The sequence below is a fragment of the Mycteria americana genome, chromosome 2 (genome assembly GCF_035582795.1).
Source record: "Mycteria americana isolate JAX WOST 10 ecotype Jacksonville Zoo and Gardens chromosome 2, USCA_MyAme_1.0, whole genome shotgun sequence".
In the NCBI taxonomy this organism is placed as follows: Eukaryota; Metazoa; Chordata; class Aves; order Ciconiiformes; family Ciconiidae; genus Mycteria; species Mycteria americana.
Genome location: NC_134366.1, coordinates 116,506,865 through 116,527,091, shown reverse-complemented (window position 1 = coordinate 116,527,091; position 20,227 = coordinate 116,506,865). Strand labels below are relative to the sequence as shown.

General features: G+C 47.1%; 1 protein-coding gene across 10 annotated transcripts in view; it reads left to right on the top strand.

The window, feature by feature from the left end:
- LDLRAD4 (low density lipoprotein receptor class A domain containing 4) overlaps positions 1-19,303 on the top strand; it is a 293,336-nt gene extending 274,033 nt beyond the window's left edge. For 6 of the 10 annotated variants that reach the window (XM_075494312.1, XM_075494314.1, XM_075494315.1 and 3 more), the window contains 3 exons: positions 6,621-6,775; positions 17,292-17,345; positions 18,625-19,303. In XM_075494312.1, coding sequence (XP_075350427.1) covers positions 6,621-6,775; positions 17,292-17,345; positions 18,625-19,167 — 752 coding nt within the window. In that variant the 3' untranslated portion in view covers positions 19,168-19,303. The other 4 variants (XM_075494321.1, XM_075494318.1, XM_075494319.1 and 1 more) reach the window with 4 other exon arrangements.
- Positions 19,304-20,227: the final 924 nt, after the last annotated feature.

The following is a 20,227-nucleotide window of genomic DNA, read 5'->3' as shown; positions in this document are numbered from 1 at the left end:
GTCTGTAACCATTCTGCAGTCATTGTGCCTGCACTTGTACAATAATATTAAGCAAATTTTGGTGGGTAGGGAAGTAGTGGGCTAGAGATGGAGTAAGGCATCTAAAGTATCAGTCTCTCTATGCGCTGAATCCCCAGTCTTGCCAAAGCAATTGTTTTATGCTGTAAGTTAACGTCCTTCAGGAACTGAAAAGACCCTAAACATCCAAGCTTCCATTGTAGGACACCAAAGTAAAGGAGCAGCATTAATACTAATATATTAATTTTATTTTGTTTTCTGCTTATAGTCTTTATGCTTATGTGAAACCAACTTCTCATTTTAAACATGAGGTTTGGGAATGATATATATGGATCAACCTTTGGCTCAGAAACTTTGTTTTACACTTCAGTCCTTGACAATGGAGAATTTGCAACAGGAAGATAATCAGCCTCAGCAGCAACTCTGTACACATGAAGTGGGTTGTGCCCATACAACAGCCATGTTTAAAAGGCTGGTCTGTTGAATTAATTATTTTCAAAGTAGTCTAGGGGTGATAAGATTGTAGTTTTGAAGGTGCTCCACATCTGCTATCTGTACTGAATTATTTCCCTCTGCTGGTAACGGTGCTGTAGTCAGTTAATACTCCCCGTGCACAAAAGCATTCCATTGACATGTAATTTAAAATAATTCTGCTCTTCTAGGAACTCTCAAAGGATATTTATTTACAGTCCACAATCACTGTCCCCCAGCTTGGCTGTACTGTTTGGATTGGGGCTTTAGACCTTGCAGTATTGAGCTAAACGTCAACAACGGTTTAATAAATCCAGACAGTGGGGAGAGCCTGTAACCAAACGAGAGTGCCCTGCTGTGTGTGGTGGATATATATCTCAGGATGTGTCTCCCTAATATTTTAAACCCCCTGACTCTTCCTAGTGCAAGCCTGATGGGTGACTGCAAGCTGGCTCACTCCTCTCAGCCTCTTTCCCCTCCTGGCTTTTGCTCCTTGACTTTGAGTCAAGGGGTCTTTTTTTTTGAGACTGGTCCACAGGGTTTGCAGATCTGAAAGGCGTGGGGAGCAGCGGGTCTATGTCCATGGTCGGCCCCAGAGCACGTCCTGGGGGCTTGGACCATTGTGGCCGTGCTGTGAGAGGGAGCAGTACTGGTGTGGGGCTGTGCTGAGCTAGCCAGCCTGCTGGAAGCGGGACACGGAGCCTTGCCAGCGTTGTGGCCCAGCTCCTCTGCCTTCCGCAGCTCCCCAGACCTGGCTGAGGACCAGAGGGTGAACTCTCTTTTCCTGCTGACGTAGACGCGCACTGATCTTACCCGGTGCTTTGGGATGCTACCATAATCCAGAGAAGTAACTAGGAACGGGAGGAGGGCTTGGCCGTGCTGGTGAAGCAGGTATAGGAGGAACATCCCGGGAGTGGCGGGACATAGTGCTTACGAGGGACGCGGCGCTAACGTGGCTTCCTGGCGTGGCAGGGACTCCCGTGGGGCTGTGCTGCTCCTGGGAGCAGCAGCGGTGGCGGGGGCAGCCCTCACATCCCTGCTACCGTCCTCCGTTGCCGTGCTTTGACTGTGAATCCGGGTTGGGATTGGGATGGGGAACTGAGCTGCCTGAAAAACAGCCGAGCCAGAACGGCTGGCTCAGCGGCAGAGCCGGGGCAGGCAGAGGGGCTAAAGGGAAGGCAGACGCTGCTGGAGCCGGGGGTTTTGCTAAAGAAACACACATGCAACTGGAGCCCAAATCTCAAAATATCTGGTGTTTTCCTTTCCCCTCCCCCTCTATTTTCTTTTAACTTGTGCGTGTGGATCGCTCAAGGTTATAGGCGTTATTTCTTCTGGTGGTTATTGTTTTGTGCCAGGATGCGTCTCCCTAATATTTCACCCCCCTAACTCTCCCTAAAACGTAGCATAATAAAATTGCAGCCATGCAGCTTGTGAGGGTTTCTGTGGTCACTTTTGCTGGTTGCATACCTGCAGCGCAGGAAGGAGAGGAGAAGCTGCGGCCGAGGTTGCCTTGCTGGTGCCTTTTCAGGTCATAGAATCATAGAATGGTTTGGGTTGGAAGGGACCTTTACAGGTCATCTAGTCCAGCCCCCCTGCAAGAGCAGGGACATCTTGAACTAGATCAGGTTGCTCAGAGCCCCATCCAACCTGACCTTGAACGTTTCCAGGGATGGGGCCTCCACTACCTCTCTGGGCAACCTGTGCCAGTGCTTCATCACCCTCATTGTAAAAAATTTATTTCTTAAATCCAGTCTAAATCTGCCCTCCCTTAGTTTAAAACCATTGCTCCTTGTCCTGTCACAACAGGCCTTGCTAAACAGTCTGTCCCCGTCTTTCCTATAGGCCCCCTTTAAGTACTGGAAGGCTGCTCTAAGGTCTCCCCGCAGCCTTCTCTTCTCCGGGCTGAACAACCCCAACTCTCTCAGCCTGTCCCCGTAGGAGAGGTGCTCCAGCCCTCGGATCATTTCCGTGTCCCTCCTCTGGACCCGCTCCAACAGCTCCATGTCCCCTTGTGCCGAGGGCCCCAGGGCTGGCCGCAGCACTGCAGGTGGGGTCACCGGAGCGGAGCGGAGCGAGCCTGGATCGGTAGATAACTCGGGAAGGTGCTGGGCTTACCCCCCCGCCCCGCCTCCTCGCTCCTCGCTGCCGCCGGCAGCTGGCGGCGGCGCCGGGGGCGGGCGGGCGGGCGCGCGGCGCGGGCTCCCCCGCGGGCGCGTGACGGCGGGGCGGGGCGGGGCGCGGGCACGTGCGAGGGGGCGGGGCCGGCGGCGGCGGCGGCGGCGCAGGCGGAAGAGCCGGGGCGCCCCGAGCGCCCGCCGGGCCGGGCCGGGCTTAAAGAGCGGCGGGGCGGCGGCGCGGGTAAGCTACGCACCTTCCTCCCTCCGGCCCTCCCAGGCCCCGCGGCGGGGCTCGGGGCGGAGCGGGGCGCCGTGGGGTTTTTCCGTTCCGTTTTTGCTCTCGCCGGTTAATTTTTCTTTTTAATCATTTTTTTTTTTTTTTTTTTTTTTAATTCATTTTGCTCCAGACAAAGCCCGGCGGGACCCTGCCGTCAGGAGCCCAAAGGCGTCTCTCGTGTCCGTGTGTCCGTCCGTGCGTGCGCGCACACGCGCGGCTGGGGGCACGGCGGGGGGAGAGCGGCCGGTGCTGGCCCTGCCTGCCCGCTCCCGCGGCGCCGCCGGGCCGCCGCTCCACGGCGCACTGCCCGCTGCCGGCGGCGGCTGGGAGTCGGTAGCGGCGGTCTGAGCGCCGGGGCTGGGCCCTGCCGGCGCGCTGGGGAGAGGGACGGACGGACAGAGAGGAGGCCGTCTGTCTGTCAGTCAGTCAGTCCGTCCCCGCGTAGGGCTGAGCGGGCAGCCCGAGGACGGTGTCCCCTCGCTGGATGGATCCCGGGGCTGCTGGTGATGCGGTGCCCGCCGGGGGGGCTGGCGGAGCGGCTTGAGCCCCCCGTCCGCCGGAGGCGAGCATGTCCAGTGAGCAGCTTAACAGGACAGCGGTGAAGGATGCGCGGTTAAAAGACCTGTTGTTGGAAAGAGGTACCCGCTTCTCCGTCCGGTGTGTCCGCACGGGTCGGGCTGCGGCGAGCTCGGTCCCCGAGTTCCCCGGAGCGAAACCCAACTTCCAGCCCAGCCGGCCCGGAGAGCGCTCGCTGGCAGAGCCGCGGGGCGCAGGGGAGGCTCTCCTGGCCTGGCAGGGTCTGTCTGCGGAGGAGGATTTAGGGTGACGGTCCAGACGCTTCTGCTGGCGTGATTCTTGATAGGGTTATAAACTGCTTCTTTTTTTTCTATGCTCTTCCCTGAAGGTGTTTCCATTCAGTATATAGTTGCCTTTTTTGTGTTGTGCATTTACCGTGAAAAATAGTCTCCTGGGAAAAAATGTGTTATAACTATTATTTCCCGTGCGTGAAGAAACAGGTATATGTGAGCGTGACAGAGAGACTTGGGGAGGTAAAAACGTACCGTTTCTCTTCCCGAAGCTCCCCCCAGTCTCTTTCCCAGGTAATTTATAGGAAAAGGGGGCAGGAGGAGATGCCTGTCTGGAAGGCGGCGCTGCAGCGGCGAGGGCCCTTCGCACCCGGCACGCGTGGGGCAGCGGGGCAGGAGGCGAGGCAGGGGCTGGAGTCACCCAGTGCGTGTCAGCAGCTGCCAGAAACTGTTCAAATTGCCTTGAGCAGTGCCGGTAAATAGAGGCTGCTGCTGTTCTTGTCTCTTTGCTTTTTCCTGTTAATAACCCAATGAGTAGTGGGAGGGCCACTCAGGAGGAAGAGAGATTGAAAATCGCCTTCCCCTTTCCTTTCCCTCTGCTTTCCAGCGAGAAAATCCTCTTGAACATCAGTGGGGTGTTTTGTTGTGTTTTCGTCTTTGCGATGTAAAGCTGGACTTGGAAAACCCTGTGTGCTCACACCTGTGTGCTGTGGTTTTCATTTTTTTTTAGTTGTATGGCCATGTTTTAGTCAAACATTTCCAAATGATTCCCCACAAGAGAAATGCTCACAGCCCCAGTCCTTTATTTCTAAAGGAGAGGTACCGTCCCCTGCCACTGAAATGCTGGGGCCTTGATAAATTTAGAAGACTCTGCCCTTGGCAGATAGAGAAGTAACATGTCATTCCAGTGATCTTTGCATTCTAGGAAAGCCTAAATCAACATTGCTTGTTTTGCATGTTGCCCTTTAGCAACGGTCTCTCAATTTCCAGTCTAAAGTATTACATGGACCCAAAAAAAAAAAGTTTTGGGTAAAGAAACCCTTTGATACTTAGTAGCCGCAGAATGTGAATTGCAGCAGTTGTCAACTGTGTCAAGTCTGTATTCTGTGCTTCTGAGCCAAGAAAAACTGACTTTTTACTTAAGCACGGTTTTGGTGTGTTTGTTTTTGAATTAATTCTGTGCTTCCTGCTTTTTGATCTTTTGGTGCTGACATCGTTAGCTTCCAATGACTCAAGAGAGGGAAAAAAAAAAGATTGCTGCATGTGGGATTGATAGCAAAACCAGAGCAAAGCACTGACTAATCACATTTTCTGAAAATGGTGGTGGTCTTAATGATGAGCGGATGGTACTTAACAGCAAAGAGAAATTAAATGATAGATGTATTGTTCCCCTTTACTCTTTCCTTAGCCTTAAATGAGTTTATTTGCTCCTACTGAGACGATTGCAGAACCTCAGCACTTAGATGGCGGCGTGCCCGCTGGTAACTTGTGACAAACAGCTGGACCTCGGCACCAGCCTCCACTGGACACCCGTGCACTTGCAGCTCCTGTAGTCTGAGGTTTTGTTCGCAAGAGATCTTAGAAACAGCCTTAGCTTTCCTTTAGCTCCACTGCAGGTCGTTTTGGATTTTATGCATGAACAGCATTTTTCTAGCTCAGCTTCCTAGTCGTGTTGTGTTTGCATAAGCGTTCTGCTGTTACACAGAAGGCTGAGGATGACTGCAAATGAAAGAGATAAGCGGAGGGGGAAAGCGTGTTTTCTTCGATGTTTGCTTTGTCTTTTTATTTTTATATTTTGTTATCTTTCTTTCCTTGTTGGCTTTTTAAAAGAGAAATTTAATATCGGTTCCTCAAGGTTCATGTCTTGGCGCCCAAAAGTAGTGCTATTTTTTGGAAAGTGCTGAAACGGAGCAACTCGCGATGCTTCTTTGCTTTTTCTACCAGCCTAGCAACCAAAGACCTCCTCCCATTAACTGGAGTTGTCTTTCAAGATGAGAGCATCCCCTGTGAGCCATGCAGTTTCCACAGAAATATCAGCAGCTGGGTAACTCCAAAGGGCAATTTCTCCCCTTACGTTGCTCATCCTTGCTGCTCCGGTATAGCTGAAAGGGTGCAAGAGTGACTCATTTCTAAATATACTTAATATTTGTGGTATAGGCAGGACTTCAGATAAGATGATGGGCTCTGATGGAGTTTATTGTAACTGTATCCCTTGCAACAGCCAAGGCCCTGGTTTCATTTTTAACCATAGTGGAACATATCTTGTTTTAGAGTACCAGATCTCTTTTTAGGTTTTTACCTGAATGGGAATGTCCTAGAAAAGTTAATTTTACTCTGGTTGGAGAGAAGTAAGTAATTGAAAAACACATTGCGTGTAGATTCAATAGGAAAAAAGTTTGTTTTCCACTTGATTTAGGTAGCTTTCGTGCTATTTAGCTGTTAAAAAAAGTAAGGATAGTTTACTAGATACAATGTCCTGATTCCTGTCTCCATGGCCTCTGCTTTGAAGCTTATGGAGCCTGCTGGACTCTATTGGCATTGCAGGTGGCTATAGAATAGAGTGAGTTTTGTGTGTGGTTTTGTTTGGGTTTTTTCCCCCCAGTGAAATTGTTGTATTATCCAAAAGGCTCGTCTGTGGTGTTTATGCTGAAGAATTTATTAGCTGTGAAAGCTGCAGAGAAGGATCACCAAGAAGTTTCTTGGCTTTGACCTGCAGCCACTCCTACTGATTGATCAGCACTGCCAAAAAATAAATAATTTTTGTACGTTTTGGAACACTGTTTTCTTCACAAAACTTTGCAAAATGGACAGCAGTAACATCTTATTCCAGATCAATCTTGATGAAATACTGAGGGTTTTTCAGATTATTGCTTTGATGGATAACATGCTGTGTGTGATTGACATATTTTCCTCTTTTTTTCTTTGTTTTAGCTGAACTGGAGTTTGTTCAAATCATCATTATAATTGTCGTTATAACTGTTATGGTGGTAGTGATCATCTGCTTGTTGAATCATTACAAACTCTCGACACGCTCCTTTATCAACCGACAGAGCCAAAGCAGAAGACAGGAAGAAACTTTGCAGACAGTGAGTATGAGCCCCTTGCACCAAATTCCTTCTCCTTGTGCTGTATGGGTCTGCAGCAAAGCTTCCTGAGGAGCTCCAGTACAGGCGACTGCTGGAAAAAGTTCTGATGTCACTTTTAATGCTTCCTATAGTTAGGTCTTTTGCTGAGGTTGTATTTGTCAGTAGAAAAAAAAATCAGAATATCAATTTAAGATATTTGTCTTTGATTATTTTTAGACCCTGCTATGTTTTATGTAGCCTATTTTCATTTTGTGTTTGGAGGCTCAGATGTGACATCCTGTTTGCTGCTGCTGTAGTTTGAAGGGGAGTGGAGGGGGAATGAATGGAGGTCACCTGGAGTACAAAGATTTGAAATACACCTTGTGACTTTCCATATATTTACTAATGTCCTGGAGTTTTATCACTATTACTGTTTTGTGGAGCTGCAGTAACTGTTTGCTGGATCCAAAACATTGGCCCAATAAGGGCCCAGGAAAATGTGATGTTTGTTTTGCTCAAACAGCAAGAAAATATTAGGAAAATGATCCCTCCAAGGACCTGGAGTGGTTAAGATGTGTTGTTACAGAGCCAAAGGCTTAAGACCGAATCTCGGCTGAGACTTGTTAAGGCTGCCTTTAGTCAACCCAACCGTAAATGGGCACCTAACTTGCCTTGTGAGCCAGGATTTTGCTGGGTGGAATGCACTGCTCCCTTGTGAGGGTTAACCACAGGGTGTCCCTGACCTTGGGACATTCTCCCCCAAGCCACGCAGTATCCTGTAATGTTGCAGGGAGCTCCTTTTTCTGATGTGCTTTTCGATGTCCTCGGAGTGGTGTCCTTGGCCTCTTTGCTGACTGCAATGGCCAAGGGGCCGTATGTGAGGGTAGCCTTTTGATGCATTGAATTCCTGGCAACAGCACTGGGTTCACAGCTTCATTTCATTTCGCTGTCAAAAAAATTGTCTTTATTGTAACTGGAAGGTGCGGTCCCATAGTGGTTTACACCAGTCGTAAGTCCACAGTCTCATCTTTCTTTCCATCCTGGTCGTATGTTTCCTCCTTCTTTGTGCTCCTTAGGGAGCTGCCAGGGTTGTGGTGAGAGGCCTCAGGGGACTGATCTGGCTGAACACTAACTGCTTTTTTTTCCACAGTTAGATTTCAGCCAGATCAGGGAGCAAAGTGCCCAGGCAGGGGAGGAGGCAGGAATGCCACAGCCAAGGCTGGACCTGAGCAGCTGCTGTGGAGCTGCACCCCTGGCATTCCTGGCAACTGGCAGCTCCCTCCTGAAAGCCAGCTGTAAAACGTGACAAATGCAAGGTTCCCAAAGCTCTTGCTTAGCACATCACCTGTGCCCTTTTGCTGGGGTGAATAGCTCTTACCTTGGAGGCTGTGTGGGGAGGAAAGGAGCTGTCTCCTCAAAGGGAGGTCACCTCATTCCCTACCACTTCAGTAGTGCAGGAGTATTTAGCTCTAATTTGGTTACAGACAAAACTGGAACTTGTCAAACCTTAATCTTGTGGATTTCAGGGCTGGAAAAGTTGGCTAGATTAATTTGAGTGTTGCTTTGAAATGGACACCGTAATTCAAGAACCATGCTTCTGTCCAAAAAATGTTAGCTATAATTGCTGCAAGTACCTAAAATGAAATAATTTGAGATAAAGGAAACGCGTTTTCAACTTCACAAATCTTTTAAAACTGTAGTAAGCTGTCAAATGCGTGAAGTAACCCATTATTTCCTTTGTATGGTTCGTTAGTATTGTCCGTTATGGGAGCAAGTGGTGCCTTTTCTCTTGGACGTGAGGGAGGAAACATCACCTTCTTGTGAAGAAGAACATGCAATTTGGCAGTGGGGAGTTGGGAGCTGCTTTATTGTCCAGAACTGCTCTTAAATAATTTTTAAAACACTGACTCAGTTTCAGTTTGATGGCACCCTTATAAGTAATGATGATCGTAGCCAAGTGAGCACTTAATGGGAATTGATGATTGGCTGGCAAGAACCAGTTACTAATTCTTCCGAAAACTCTCTGGTATAGATAGGTTTGTCATCATTATTACTCATCTGGATTTCTGATAAGCTGAAGCTGTTCTTAAAAGGTCACACTTGTGGGGAACAGGACTTCAGAGGACTGAGATCAGGACTGAGATCAGATGTCAAATATGTTTGAATTTTCCTTTGTCTCAGTTGTTAGAAGGAAATTCTGATAGAAACTGGTTGTGCGCTGCTTGCAGTGCAAATCTTAAAAGCAGTGTGCAGTGCATGAGGGTTGGGAAACTAAAGCATTTGCTCTGTGGACATATCCCAGAAAAAAAAGTTGCTTTTTGACAAGTACATGCTGAAGAGTAGTTGTTACGTTCCTGTTCTGTAAATGTGCTTTCCTGTGTGATGACTAGTTCATCTTTATCCTTTTCTTTTCTTTTCTTTTCTTTTCTTTCTTTCTTTTTTCCTTTTCATCCCCTCTGGATTCTCATCTTCCAGCCTTTCCCCTGGTCTGCGTGTGTTTGTTTTATTACCTTGGTTAGTGTGCTGAGGCCTTAAACAGATCACAGCAGGGGCAGGACAACCTTTGAGTGCTCAGGAGTACTGGATGCTTCTGCAGCAGTGCTGCCGAGGATGCTGCCTGCCCTGCCATGGCAAGTCCTGCCCTCTCCTAGTATGGATATTAAAACATTCAAAGCCTGTTTTAACGTTAGCAGAAATACGAGTTTTGGGGTCATAACTGTGAGAGGTGGAACTATGCTGATTGACAACCATGTTGGCATGAGCAGCAACCTGAAGTGAGCATGCATGGTACTGAACGGTGTCCGTATCCCGATGGATAAAATACTGAATGTTTCTCCCTGTTGGCTGATCCATCAGCAGTGTTTGGCTTCACGGCCGGGAGTAAGCCAAGGTTTGCAGAGCATCTGAGAGGGATGCAAAGGCTGTAGGGTGCAGTGTATAGCAGGAGCACGCCCAGGGCCACTTCACTAGGACAACACAACCTCTCCTGTGGGAGCGACTGATGCTACCGGCAGTGCTGGGGGGTTTTGGGGCAGAGCCATGTGGCAGCCTTGGAAAGGCACATCTGTGCACAGGGTACGGGTGTCTGATGTCCCAGGGGAGGTGCGTGTTGCGGTGTTGCTGGCTGTGCCTTGGGAGGACTGACATTGTATTGGGAGGGCGGTGTTGCTGGTAACCAAAACCATCCTGTCGGAATGTAGGTAGCTGTGGCCGAGCAGCTGCTGTGGCACTCTGCTGTTTGCTGGGATAAAACCAAGATAAACCTTGCTTTGTGGTGATTAACTCTTAGTGTCACCACTGGTGATTTCCAGGGGGACGTCGAGGGAAAAGAGATTAAGTGACTTGCAGGGAGGTACTTAATGAGCTTCTGATGTTCCTAAATTGATTCCTTCTCCCCATCCTGGTGGCTTCTGTCTTTGCATCTTTTTCTCTTATAAAGTAGATGTTGAAGGAGTACTGAACACTTTGACTGCCCCAGGCCCACTCCTGGCAGTAGAGTCTCTGCATCCATCACAAAAGATGCTCACCCCGACCGGCCCCTGTCTTCCAGCACCGAGGGCAGCTTTGCTGCTAGGGCTAGTCAGCTTGCGTTAGGGCCTGCATTGATAATGCCCATCTTGAATGCCAAGCTCCAGGAGCACAGCTGTAAAAATACTGTCCTCCTTCTTGAAACAGCTATTTCAGAATAAAAGGGGAACATCAGGAGGGTGACAGAAAATACTCAATAATATTGACAACTCCAGGGATTTGTCGGTGATTTCAAATGTTAGTCTTGCCTCTTGGCCTTTTAAATTACTCCCCACTGGCGCAAGCATTATTCCTTCTGTTCCCTGCTGGCATCTCTGGCCCACTCATTCTCATTTTCTTACTGACATGTGCAAAAGAAAGAAAATGCCAGTAGGAACAAGAACCCATTCTATAGCTGGGAGAGAGTATGAGTGCTGTAGACCACCCTGCTCTGCCAAACTTTTTCCTTTACACCAGGCATCAGTTGGCAGGAGCTGGACGTGCCCTGTGCTCTCCTGCTGCCCGTGTGAGGGACACGGGCTTGCCTCTCCTCAGGGTGTGCTGCCAGGAGGGACAGTGTGCACTGGCTGCTGCTCTTTGAAGTCTACCACAATAAAGTCAGAACATTTTTAATAAGGGCAGGATCATCTAGGAAACCTTCACATAGGACTAGAAGCGAGGAGCACTGGCTTCGGGTGGCTCCTGACTCAGTGTGTCATCTTGGGCAACTTGCTTCATCTCCAAATAAAGGAGGAAGGACGATAGTACTCGTTTCCTTCACTCGGATGAAATGAAGATTACTTAAAGTGGTAAAGTGCTGTGAAGTTGGGGAAATAAAAGTTTTAAAGCATTAAGTAACAAATAATCACTGTAAATGTAGGGAGGTGGACTACAAGCGAGAAGTTTGGTGCTCTCCATAATTATGTCTCTCTAGTACTTCTCCTTGGTACCGTGTACCGTTCTGCCAGGTGCTGTAACCTCTCCTGCCCTTGGGAAACACAGCTTTTAAAGGGAAGAGCAATCCTGCTGGAATAGTTGTCATTCTGTTGGGGACAGCGGAATAGTTTTGCTTTGCTTGTGTTCGGCAGGGAAAATATTGCAATCTTAAGAGCTGTGATGGTCTCTCTCACCGAGGAAGAGGCAGGGAGGATCCAGCCCCTGTGCCCTCCCGGAGCATTTGGAGCAAGCTGCTGCTTTAAAGTGCTGTAATGTATCGCTGCCACCTAGGGCCAAAATCAGAAACTACACTGCTATCTGAAACACTTCATTTGCAAAACAGGTGTGTATATTTTTGTGTGTGTGTGTGTATGTGTATATATATATATACACACACATATAAAAAAAAATAAAATAAAAATCTGAGTTTAATCGAGGGGAAAAGAAGGACCTTCTTAATACCTGTAATGCATTTCAGAAAGTGAAAAACTGACTTTTGTTTCTCAGGAAATACAATTCCAGGCAGAGTTCTAATTCTCAGAAACTGAAAAGTGGAGAAAAACTGAAAATCTCCTTAAGAGTCAGTAAAAAAGCAAAGTTTGGATTACAGGGGATTGTTGTGGTTTAACCCCAGCCGGCAACTAAGCCCCACCCAGCCGCTCGCTCACTCCCCTCCGGTGGGGTGGGGGAGAGAATCGGAAGGGTACAAGTGAGAATTCGTGGGTTGAGATAAAGACAGTTTAATAGGTAAAGCAAAAGCCGCGCACGCAAGCAAAGCAAAGCAAGGAATTCATTCACGGCTTCCCATGGGCAGGCAGGGGTTCAGCCATCTCCAGGAAAGCAGGGCTCCAGCACGCATAACGGTGACTTGGGAAGACAAACGCCATCACTCCGAACAACGCCCCCTTCCTTCTTCTTCCCCAGCTTTATATACTGAGCATGACACCATATGGTATGGGATATCCCTTTGGGCAGTTGGGGTCAGCTGTCCCAGCCGTGTCCCCTCCCAGCTTCTTGTGCACCCCCAGCCTACTCGCTGGTGGGGTGGGGCGAGAAGCAGAAAAGGCCTTGACTCTGTGTAAGCACTGCTCAGCAATAACAAAAACACCCCTGTGTTACCAACACTGTTTCCTGCACAAATCTAAAACATAGCCCCATACTAGCTACTGTGAAGGAAATTAACCCCATCCCAGCCAAAACCAGCACAGGGATGCTTTTGCTTCATTAGTCTGAGGAATTTTTCTTAGCGTGAATTTTTACCTGCAATTTATCCTGAGTTAAAAATTCTTCTTCTGGTAAATTTCTTTCCTGTTGTCTGTCAATGTGCTGATGCTCAGCCAAGGTAGTTGGATGACAGTGTGTGCTCAGGAAGCACAGTGTTTAAAAATGGCCTCAAAAATTCATCTTCCTAAACTGTTTAATTCTAGAGACTGTTAACCTCTCTAAAATACATATTAGGCAAATTATCTTATGCTTATCCAGTCTCCTAAGCTCTAAATATTGAGTTAAATAATCATCACCATAAGATAATTAAGTAATCACCCAGCTGGATTTATTAAATGATGCTGTTATTTCAAAACCTAATAGCAAAATTAATTTCTGTAAATTATTGTGAAACCCAGGAATGGCTAAGGTCAGCAAAAGACATGGCTGAATCCCTAAGATTTTTCTTGCTTTGGTGTTATTTGTAGGAGCTAGGATTTACCGTGGAGACCCATCCTTTTTCATTCCAAAAACCTAACAGTGTTAAAAATGAGTACAATATAGGGAATGAATGCATAAGCTTTCTCTCCCTGTTACTTTTAAGCATTGAAGCTCATGGCAGAAGACCTTTAGTCTGATTAAGAAGGAGCAAGTTGAAGTGGCTAGCTGTTGAGAACCTATAAGAAGCAGGTAAATGATATATTGCCCACAGAAAAAAATGGGTAAATTGCATTTGCTCGGGTTTAGCCTTGATTGCACATACCTGAGAACTACTTGTAAAAATCCCTGGGCATTTGATGTGAGGGGGCATCCAGCAGGACGGCCAGCGCTGGATCTGCTAGCTGGGAAGTGCCTGTCGGCACGTTGCCAGGCGGTGCGGTACCGGCGCTGCGAACTTGCGCCAGGCCTGGCAGCTGGTTAGCTGCCGTGCTGAGCTGTATTGCTTGTGCCTGATACCATCTCGCTCATGGGATAAGAAGTCACTGAGTGAAAAGAAGTCAAAAGTAGTTTTTTATCATTAGGCCAGTCTGCCTTGGTATTTTGAATAATAAAGGGAGAAACAATATGAGGGAATGTAAATACAAATGCTGTCAGTTCTTACCTGATTTTTCACTGATGTGAGCACAGGGAAACATTTTAGCTGTCAGATGAAGGTCTGTAAGTAGAAGGACAAGGAGAGAACACGAAATAACACTTTCCCTCATCGTAAGTCACCCCAGATTGTTCGTGGCAGTCCCAGCATGTTATTTCTTACATCTACATTTGGGGGGGGGGGGGGGAGTGTGTGGAAAAACTCATGGGGATATTTTCCTTCTGCAACACTGAGGTTTTTACTTTCTTCTCCTCTCAACCCCTTGCCATCATCCCAAGAGCAGTGGGGTGGGTGGGCACCAACCCTTGGGTTAGGCTGTATCTACCCAGGGCAGGGAGGGAGGATTTCCCTGTCGTGAAGACTTGAGAAAAGTAGATAGTAAGTCTCCCATGGTGGATGCAGTGATTTCAGGAAGGCAGAATGGCTGAAACGACCAAAATTGGGAAGATGGGGCAGGCACCTGCTCGGATGCAGTTCTCTTGTTCCAGACAGATGGCACCTGTAGAGGAGATGGGGTTTATCTATAGAAGGCAAAGTGCCGAAAACTCCTATAGCATTTCAGGGCAAGATTCAGCAAAGCACTTTGGTGTGTTAAATTTTTATTAATTTCCTAACTTTTCTCTTAGCCTTGGGATGTTAGCAGAAGGGCATATCTAAATAAGTGGTTGCAGACCTGAGTGGAGTCTGCCTTTGCTCTGAGCTGGCAGTTCCCAGGCCAGCCCTGAAGCGGGAGCTGCACAGCTCAGTAGTGAGCTACTGCCTCTGGCTCAGAGGCACCTAATGAAATATGTGCTATGTAAAAGGATAAGGGGCATCTAGTGTGTGATATTATCTATAAATGATTTTGCTGTTCTATTGTATCCCTCAAATACTTATAAACACCATAGAGCCATGCATAATTAAGCACTGGCATGTTGTCCATTGTCTCTTTCTCTCTCTTTTCCTCCTCTCTGTACTCTTCTTCCCATGTTGTCGTGCTGCTCTCCTCTTAAAGATTAGGAAGCCCCTCTACATGTTTGTGTTTGTCATTGCAGGTCAGTGTACAATAAGTTCATGTCCTAGAAGGATTCAAGGATTCCTCTAGCTGAGTGCAGGAAACCCAGTTGTCTGTCAGCTCTTTCCTTTTCTCCTTGAGAGCTCCTCCTCTCTTGCTGTCCATTTTAAGACTTGTCCATGCCCTAAGAGTGTAATGCCTTTTCCTACATTGGGCCAGTTAGTCTGGGCTTATTCTAGTGATGATGAGAGAATCCTGTACTGTGGCACTGGACCGACCATGTATGCATGGTGAGGTTGGTCTGTACGTGGTGTGTGAGCCTGGTATTTTCCAAGCGTGGGCATACTGAGCACACGCTACCCAGCCATCTGCTTGGGGAGTTCCTCTGGCTCCTGGGATAGAGATCTTACTGGGGGTTGGCTGCTGCCAAATGGTTTATTCAGCCTGCTGCTCTCTCCAGAGGAAACCTTAGGGAAGGGAGTAGCTACAGGTGGGCTGTAGGGCAACTGTCACAGAGGCCGTGTTGTTACACACCCTTGCATCCTAAGGATCTCACAGCCTTGGAGTTCAGCTGCATCCCAAGCTGTCTACCTCCTCGAGTAGGTAGCCCAGAGTGGGGAGAGCCTTGGGCTCCTTTGGTCTCATCGTCTTGGTCCAACTATCCCAGCACCCTGGTCACACTCTGTGGGGTCCCTTTAGCAGCTGCAGTGCCTCCAGGCAGGGTCTTTTACTGTACTGGGATTCAGGCATCAGCAGTAGAAGTAATGGGCAACTCCACTCTTGCAGCAAGTTGTTTCTGTTAGACATTGCTGGTACCGGGTCTGTGTGCCTAGGCTCAGCATGCAGGTCCCGCTCCATCTCGGCGCAAGGAGTTTTTCTCCTTATGCTGCACCATCTCCCTTGGCTGCTCTTACTCTCCTGCCTTAGGGGAGATTGGCCCTAGGATGGGAGTTGTCGTTTCCACTTCTACATTGGAAACTCTCTTTCATAAGGGAGTTTAAGTAACATGAGTGGTGGTGGTAGATTGAATTCCTTTCTGGGTTGAGTCATTGGTTTTGCCTTTTTACCTCTCTTCTGAGCCTGAACACATTAAAGGAGAGACCGAGACAGTTGCACTAAGCATAAAGCTACACGCTGTCGTATTTTTCAAACCATCACTCAGGAATCTGCTGTTGGGCTGTGTATGGCCTGTAGTTCATGGGCGGTTAATTGAGCACTTTAGCTTTGACTAGTATGTTTTACTTAATAATTGCGACAGGCTTGGAGCCTGCTGGGTCAGCTGCTGATAACCTGATTATCTTTAATTGTGCAAATATACCCTCAGATATTTCAAAATGAGGGCATCTGGGTGATGGAGGGATGGAAGGGAAGGTGGGTACAAGTATGTATATATGTGTATATATACGGTTATACAGTTACAATTTCTTCTATTGACAAAACCTTATATAGGCACTGAAATACACGAATCTGCGTAAGGTTTGTCTTTTGTATCAGGCCTTTGCAAATGGGGATACTTGCAAGGGAAGTTGTAAATAATTGCAATTGTCAGCCTCCCTCTCTCTCTGCTGTCTAAAGCTACAGAAGAGAAGTGATTGACCAGCTTTGTTATTCAAAGCATTTCCCTTAACAGCTGAATCCTGTGGGAGATTCCTCTTAGAGCAGCTTTCCTCTGCGGTGGACTCTGCTGACAAGATCACAGACGGCTTTTGGTCTCTGAGTGTCATGATGAACATCTAGTTAGGTCTATTTTTACATCTGAAATATGTTGAAAGATGCTATGCAGAGAAGCAGCAGTACAGTAAGATTTGAAAATAGTCTATACAGGGTAATGCTTTTGGGGACAGTATGCATTTTCCTTCCTGTTCTGAAATTTCTTATGTCTATAAAATCATAAAACTTGAATTAGCACCAAGAAAATAGTCATGACCATACAATGTTTTGATTTTCTCTTTTAGCAGCAAGATTGAAATTCTGTGCTTTATAGCTGCTCTGATGTGTCCTTTTCAGCTTCAAAATTTCCCAATAAAATTAATCCATTGAGGTAGTTACTGCTACTCTAAACAATTGAGAAGAAAAATAATGATACACACATGTTGTTCTTCACCCTTTTATTCTGCCTTGAGTGCTGGTACAGTGTCAGAACAGCCTTTCAAGGTATGAGAGAGAAAATACTTTGGCCTGAGAAGGTGGCTGGGGAAGTGGTTGAAGAGGGGAACTGGTGGCTGAAACCTCAGCTGCTTAATTACTGTTTATGGTGGGAATTGGGCAACTGACAGTTTTGACCAGAATATACCTGGGTTTAGGGTGACTGTCACTTCACCGAGATTACAGATGCCAGGTTTCATTGTGAACTGTTTTGGCTCTGGTGTGTAATCAGGATCCTGGCTGGCAGCTCAGTGTCATCGGACCTGCCAACCGTGCTGATGTGGCCTTGTCATGGGTTGGGAGATGAAGGGTACCCGCTCAGCACGCAAGTGCTGAAGTGTCTCCTGTCGTCTCTGCGTGTTGCCATGCGCTCGTAGCTGTGACCGGCTTGCTGCGTCCTTCAGCCTGTGAGGCTGGATGCTGTGGCTGGCATCTCGGCACTTGCAAAATGGACCAGGCATGACTTGCTTGGGTGTAGAGCTGCTCTTTGCTCTAGTTTTGTAAAGCAAGGGGTGGGACATTACTTGTTTATCACCTTTCTCTAGGTGGAGACAGCCAGTCCTTAGAAGCTGACTGCTCCTAAAAGTTGTGGTGTTTGAGGTAGGATGGTGATGTGATCTATTAATTTTTCTCTTTTGTTGTGTTTTTCTGCATTCCAGGAAGGGTGCTTGTGGCCTTCAGAAAGTTCAGTTTCGCGCCAGGGTGCTTCAGAGGTACAGACAGATTTCTTATTATTTTCACCAATGTGCTTTCCTCTTTCCTGTTGTGTATATTTGGCTCCTCTCAAAAACATGCATCTGTTTAGTACATAAAGCTTTTTCAGTGTAGACCAAGAGCCAGGTTCATGTGGACATCTGAGCCTACCTTAACTCCCATTCCATAAATGCTTAAGACTTTTTCATTAAAAGAATGAAGTTTTGCCTGCCTGACACCTCATCTCTGTCCGCAGCTCCCTGTAGCATAGAGGCACCAAGTGATGGAGGTGTGTCTCATTTGAGTATTCAGTGGAATCTGTGAGACCAGTTGCTCTTCTCCCTGTGTTTTTCCTGGATTTACAACACACATCCTATCACCAGTGTCTTCCATCTTCTGGCTAGCACAGATCCCTGGTCTGAGTGATAATTTGTGGGTGTGTTGCTCCAAGTCGCCCATCTCACCCGTGTCAAACAGTGAATCTTCCTGGTGGCTGACCTTGCATCTCTCAGGGTCGGGGGCTAAAGACCCTACATGGACCCAAAAATGAGAAGAGCAGTTTTGACAGATCTGGATCTAAGAAGCTGGTGCGTCTCTCTAGATCTGAGATAGACCAAGTGAGGAGCAATAGCTTCTCACAGAGTATCTTGAACTCTTCCTCTTGTAAAGCCTGACCTTCTCCAGGGCTTAATATGCTGGGGACATTTTTTCCACTCACACTGCAGAAGCCTTGCAGGTCCTTCCCGGAGGCTGTGTTCTGGCTGAGAACTAAGAGGGAGGAGGACACCCGATACACTCTGGTAGTGAAGGCGTGAGATATGCCAGGCCTTTACAAAATGTGCTAAAATGACCATCTGAATTCTTTGGTGATGCAGGGTATTACATTAACTCTGAGTAGGAAGGGGAGGCTCAGACTACAGCTGAAATTCAGTATTGGAACATTTTCATAGAACTAGTTAATTGTCAAGACTAGAGAGAAAGTGTTTCCTATGTACAGAAACAGAATTGTTTTCTCTCGGCTCTGCATGTTTTAATGTCAGAAGGAGCTGTGTGAGGTCTTGGTCTTCCTTCGTGAAGCTGTTCTCAAGTATCTTGTGTTAGATCCTTCCTGCAACTCCTACCTCTTCTTTTCACATGCATGTGTGTGGGAGCATGCGTGCACAATATCTGCTGGGTTTAATCTTTTAAGATAGGTGACAAAGAGAAGTATTTTCAGTTTTATTGGTTCTTTGTAAATACGCAGCACCCACAGTGCTTTGCTCAGACGTGGAGTCACATGTCTCTCTCTTCCCGTTTCAGATCATGTACGCTCCAAGGTCCAGGGACAGGTTTACCGCCCCATCTTTTATGCAGCGGGACCGTTTCAGTCGCTTCCAGCCCACTTACCCTTACATGCAGCATGAGATTGACCTTCCTCCAACCATCTCCCTCTCTGACGGGGAAGAGCCACCGCCGTACCAAGGCCCGTGCACCCTGCAGCTCCGGGACCCAGAACAGCAGATGGAGCTCAACCGGGAATCTGTCAGGGCACCACCCAACCGAACCATTTTTGATAGCGACTTGATAGACATCTCGATGTACAATGGGGGCCCCTGCCCACCAAGCAGCAATTCGGGCATAAGTGCAACCAACTATAGCAGTAATGGAAGGATGGAAGGACCACCCCCGACGTACAGCGAGGTCATGGGGCATTACCCAGGCTCCTCTTTTTTCCATCACCAGCACAGCAACGCGCCTCCTTCATCGCAGAGGGGGAGCAGACTTCAGTTTCAGCAGAACAATTCAGAGAGCACAATAGTCCCCAGCAAAGGCCAAGACCGGAAACCAGGAAACCTGGTCTAAGTTACTCGCCCAGGTGCATTTGAACTGAAGACAAGAGATTCAAGCAGAGCGGTGGAGGAAGACCCCCCCATGCTCCGGTGCACAATGTTGTTACGTTTCACGTGGTACAACTTAGTAAAACCAAACGTGCAAACCAGTTCTTTGTTTCTGATTCCTTTCAGGGGAATTGCATGCAAAGCCGATTGAAAGAAATACAAACTTCCATTCAGTTTGTCTACGAGCAGTGTTTCAGGGGAGAGGGGGGGATATATTATTTTTTTTTAATAAACTATTTCAATTATTTAATTCTAAAAGTTAACTTAGCACAGAAATGAGGCTTCTACAGCCTGTTTTATACTCACTGAATGGCAGAAGGAAGAAGGTGGTTTTGCTAGATAAATGGGGGAAGAATTGGCCAGTTTGCTTTTTTTTTTCTCCCAGGGTGTGGATTTTTTTTAATATGAAACAAAATTCCTGTTTTGTGTGCCAAGGTATAAAGTTGAGAACTTAGATGAATGCAAGGAATTAATTTGTGTTGTGATAAATGTGTTTTAAAAAGTTGCACTATCTTAATGTTTTAAAAAAAAATATATATGAGGGAACTGTTTTATGTGAAGTTCTTCTATATGTTGTCTTTTCACCTGTGGAATAATGATAGAGCCCCAGAAGTAATCTGGAGGAGTTTGCCCCCCTCCCCCCGGGTTTGCTAGAAAAAGGGGACAGGACTTAGCCTAACATCTCTTGACTTTTACAGATCAAGAAATACAGGGACACTTAACTTGTCTTTGCAATAATTTGCATTCAAATAACAGTGCATCAGTGAAGTGTCTTGGAGACTTTTGGATGGAAGAAGGCAAATATGAAATCCCAGCATTTTCCATCAGTTAGGGTTTAGCTATTTTGCAATGTAGACTATTTGTTTCGTAAACGGCAAAACAAAATCCCAGAGGTGTTAATTTGTATCGATTCTAACTAAGTGCTGCCATTCTTTTCCTTTTCATAATGCAGTATCGCCAGTACTTATGTTTTTAGAGATTTTTGTCCTCACTGTAGGCTGAAATGTATTTAGTCACATATCATG